Source organism: Triticum aestivum, chromosome 7D (genome assembly GCF_018294505.1).
Source record: "Triticum aestivum cultivar Chinese Spring chromosome 7D, IWGSC CS RefSeq v2.1, whole genome shotgun sequence".
Lineage (NCBI taxonomy): Eukaryota > Viridiplantae > Streptophyta > Magnoliopsida > Poales > Poaceae > Triticum > Triticum aestivum.
The window spans coordinates 351,977,004-351,980,568 of NC_057814.1; the positions used below are offsets into that span (position 1 = coordinate 351,977,004).

A 3,565-nucleotide genomic window follows, 5' to 3' on the forward strand; every position below is an offset into this window, starting at 1 on the left:
GTGAAAAACCTATGATCTAACCTTCGGGTGTTGGATCCGGCAACGGCGTCACATGTGTGTCATTTCCTTCCTGGATGCATCGCTTTTGAAGAACTTCTCTCGTAGTCCATGTGCTGTCATGAGATAGTCAGTGCCGATGGTTGTCACGATACATCACCAATCGTTGTTTTCATCGCTTCGAGAATTTTTTCTCTCCGCCTAGGATAGCTTCGGTCTTACATGACTTAGCACTTTGCCGGTGATTTTTTTCTGTGTATGTGTGTGTTGGCTGTGTGCATCTTAGCTGTGTAGAGAGGCCGTGTATTGCTCATTATAATTGTATCCCTAGATGTTGTATTATGAGCCTTAGTAATTTATCGAAAAAATGACACGATCTTATCACACACCCCATGAGTAGAGGTAAATCGGCCAATAAATCCCTGAATCCGCCAATTTTTTGAATAATTCTTCTTTTATACACATTGTACACATCTTCGGTGTATATCAGGAACATTTTTAAACACATTTAACATTCTAGAAATATACGATTAACAATTTTATAATACGCAATCAACATTTTTAAAAATCTATGTTTTTACGTTCAATTTTTAATGCATGTTATAGATTTTTGGTATACATCAAGAACTTTTTTATACAAGTTTAATTTTTTAAATAGATTACTACATTTTTTCAAATGCTTGATTAACATTTTATAAATACATGATCAACTTTTTTCACACACATTTATTTTTGACGAGAAACATTTTTATACACATTTAACATTTTAAAAATGCTAGATTAACATTTTCCAATGTTTTATGTAGATCTTTTTGTAATACATATATTTAGAATATTTGGAATATAAACAAATGTAAAAAGAAAGCATAAAACGAAAACAAAAAAGTGAAAAAACAGAAGAAAAAATGTGCCTGTGGCCTCCGCGAGCTAGGCCGGCCCAGTTTCGCGCTCGAGGCTCCCGCCGAGCCCATGAGCCTCAGCAAGCCCACGTCTCAGTTTGCACCATCCCCCAGCCCTCGTCTCTCCGCAATGCGCACCCACCCAAACCCTACCCTTCTCACACCAGCTATAAATTTCACCCTCTCGCTTCCCTCCCCCTCTCCCGCCGCCGCCCCTCTTCTCTCCTCTGCCCACAAAACCCTAGCCGTCGTCTCACAGCTCGCCGCCGACGCAGCGAGCTCTTCCTCCACCGCCGCAACCATGGCGACCCAGATCAGCAAGAAGAAGAAGGTAAGGAACCACCTAGACCCAGCGTATTCCGCCGTCCCAGCACGATCTATCGGTGCATCAACCGATCTAACGATTTCCCGTTTGTGCTTGCGTAGTTTGTGAGCGATGGCGTTTTCTACGCCGAGCTGAACGAGATGCTGACCCGGGAGCTTGCCGAGGACGGCTACTCCGGCGTGGAGGTGCGCGTGACGCCGATGCGCACGGAGATCATCATCAGGGCCACGCGGACGCAGAACGTGCTTGGTGAGAAGGGCCGCAGGATCAGGGAGCTCACCTCCGTCGTCCAGAAGCGCTTCAACTTCCCGGAGAACGGCGTTGAGCTTTACGCCGAGAAGGTCGTCAACCGTGGCCTCTGCGCCATCGCCCAGGCTGAGTCACTCCGCTACAAGCTCCTCGGAGGCCTTGCCGTCCGCAGGTATGATGACGACCAATTCTTAAATGTTTTTCATATATGCGATTTCTAGATGCAAGGCGTTGCTAGTAAATGGTCAGAGCTGTTGTGATACACTTATCATTTGTTTAGATGCTATGAAATCTACATCAAATACTATTTGATGTTTCAGTGTATGTTGTAGTCCTTGAAGTTTGTGGTTAGCTTCATGTTTGTATGCACACTTCGTAAGGAAGTGATTATTGTTGCACCTCTGCTTTACCCTGCCCTGTTTTCTGATCGTGTTTGTGGGGCATTTGTATTGGTGCAAAAAGTAAATGCTGTTCTTTGAAGCAGCAGCAGCCAGACAACCGTAGAGATAGATCCACAGATGAATGGCTGATTTGCTGCTTGTCTACTAGTTCTATCTCATATTTGCATGATTAATTTCCTGTAATTTATTGTCATAGATTAGTCAGCATAACACAAATATACAGAATGCAGTGCTTATGTTGCACCTTCGTGTTGTAGCCGTGCTAGTAGGATATATCACTGGTGGAAAAAGGAGAAGCTGCTCCTTGGTCACCAGTGGCTGTTGATGTAGATCCACAGATGAATGGCCAACCTGCTGTTTGTCTACTGATTCTATCCCTTGTTTCTTCTGTGCAATCTTGACATATTTGCTGTAATATGTGTGCCAGAACAGCTGTGCATTTTATGGCAAAATGTAGTTGTCAATTTAAATCTGTGTTAACTGTATGTTGCTGTTCACTTTAAATTACTGCATCTATAATCTGTTCATTTCTGCTCTCTTACTATGATGATTGTGAGAATGGTCACACATTTCTGCCTCTGTAGCAGTAGTGGCCAGACGACCATTGAGATATATTGTTTGTCTACTAAATATATCTGGAATCTATTTCTCTTAATGATTTCTTGCTTTGTTTCAACCTAATGCTTTCTGTTGATGTTTATTTCTGCTTGTAGTTTCAATGGAATTGTTGATCTTATTGCAGGGCATGCTATGGTGTTCTTCGCTTTGTTATGGAGAGTGGTGCTAAGGGTTGTGAGGTTAATTTCCTCTGCACATGTGATCTGACATTCTTATTTTGCACTTCCTATGTTTAGTTGCTGACTACTCTCTTAATTTTGTACTAGGTCATTGTGAGCGGCAAGCTCAGGGCCCAGAGAGCCAAGTCGATGAAGTTCAAGGACGGGTACATGATCTCATCTGGTCAGCCCGTCAACGAGTACATTGATGCTGCAGTTAGGCACGTTCTTCTCAGACAGGTTTGTTTGCTGTGCTGCTTCACCTTGTTTTTCCAGTTTGTTGCTCATGGAACTACATATGATTCCACATTGGCTTGGTTTTGTAGGGCGTTCTTGGTATCAAGGTGAAGATTATGCTTGACTGGGACCCCAAGGGCAAGCTTGGCCCTACCACCCCGCTGCCTGACCTCGTCACCATCCACCCCCCTAAGGAGGAGGACGAGCTGCGCCCCCCTGCTTTGGTTGAGGTCTGAAGTCCCAATAGAGCAAGCAGACCATGAAACGTCACATCATTTTGGTCCTAGCTAGTTTTCTATCCCTGTGATAAGCGAGGGCTATGCAACGCTTGGTTACCTATCTTACTTTTTAATGGACAAAAGTTTCTGTGTAATGCTGCTATGTTAATTTCGTTTAAACTAAGTTTTGCCGAGACGAGCTATGTATGCCTGAAACCTTTGTTTGGATTGATTCTGCCCAGCTAGTTTGTTGCTGTTCCGTTTGTGCCACCTTTTTACTGTTATATCCCATGTCCCCACTTAAATGTTTACAAGCAGACCACTTTACCCATCCACGTAAGATATCGACCAAACGAAAGAATTTAATTTATTCTGGGGAAAACTCTTTCTTAAAAACATAACATACTATGTAGAAAACCGGCCAAAGACATGATTTTTTTTCTTCCCAGAAGAATGTAGTATC

At 43.1% G+C, this 3,565-nt stretch overlaps 1 protein-coding gene and 1 non-coding gene across 2 annotated transcripts; both read left to right on the plus strand.

Moving 5' to 3' along the window:
* The first annotated feature begins 1,018 nt into the window (after positions 1 to 1,018).
* Positions 1,019 to 3,361, plus strand: LOC123164128 (40S ribosomal protein S3-3). Its single transcript, XM_044581554.1, has 5 exons — positions 1,019 to 1,227; positions 1,323 to 1,642; positions 2,614 to 2,668; positions 2,756 to 2,887; positions 2,974 to 3,361. Exons 1-5 carry the CDS (start codon positions 1,027 to 1,029, stop codon positions 3,118 to 3,120), a joined length of 855 nt encoding a protein of 284 aa, XP_044437489.1. The 5' UTR covers positions 1,019 to 1,026; the 3' UTR covers positions 3,121 to 3,361.
* LOC123171794 (small nucleolar RNA snoR143) lies at positions 1,864 to 2,034 on the plus strand. Its single transcript, XR_006485409.1, has one exon. It is a non-coding gene; the product is annotated as a small nucleolar RNA snoR143 (small nucleolar RNA).
* Positions 3,362 to 3,565: the final 204 nt, after the last annotated feature.

Coding starts and splice junctions, on each gene's coding strand:
- LOC123164128 (XM_044581554.1), top strand. CDS start 1,027: ATGCGCACCCACCCAAACCCTACCCTTCTCACACCAGCTATAAATTTC. Junction 1,643..2,613: donor GGAGGCCTTGCCGTCCGCAG/GTATGATGACGA, acceptor ATCTTATTGCAG/GGCATGCTATGGTGTTCTTC. Junction 2,888..2,973: donor GGCACGTTCTTCTCAGACAG/GTTTGTTTGCTG, acceptor TTGGTTTTGTAG/GGCGTTCTTGGTATCAAGGT.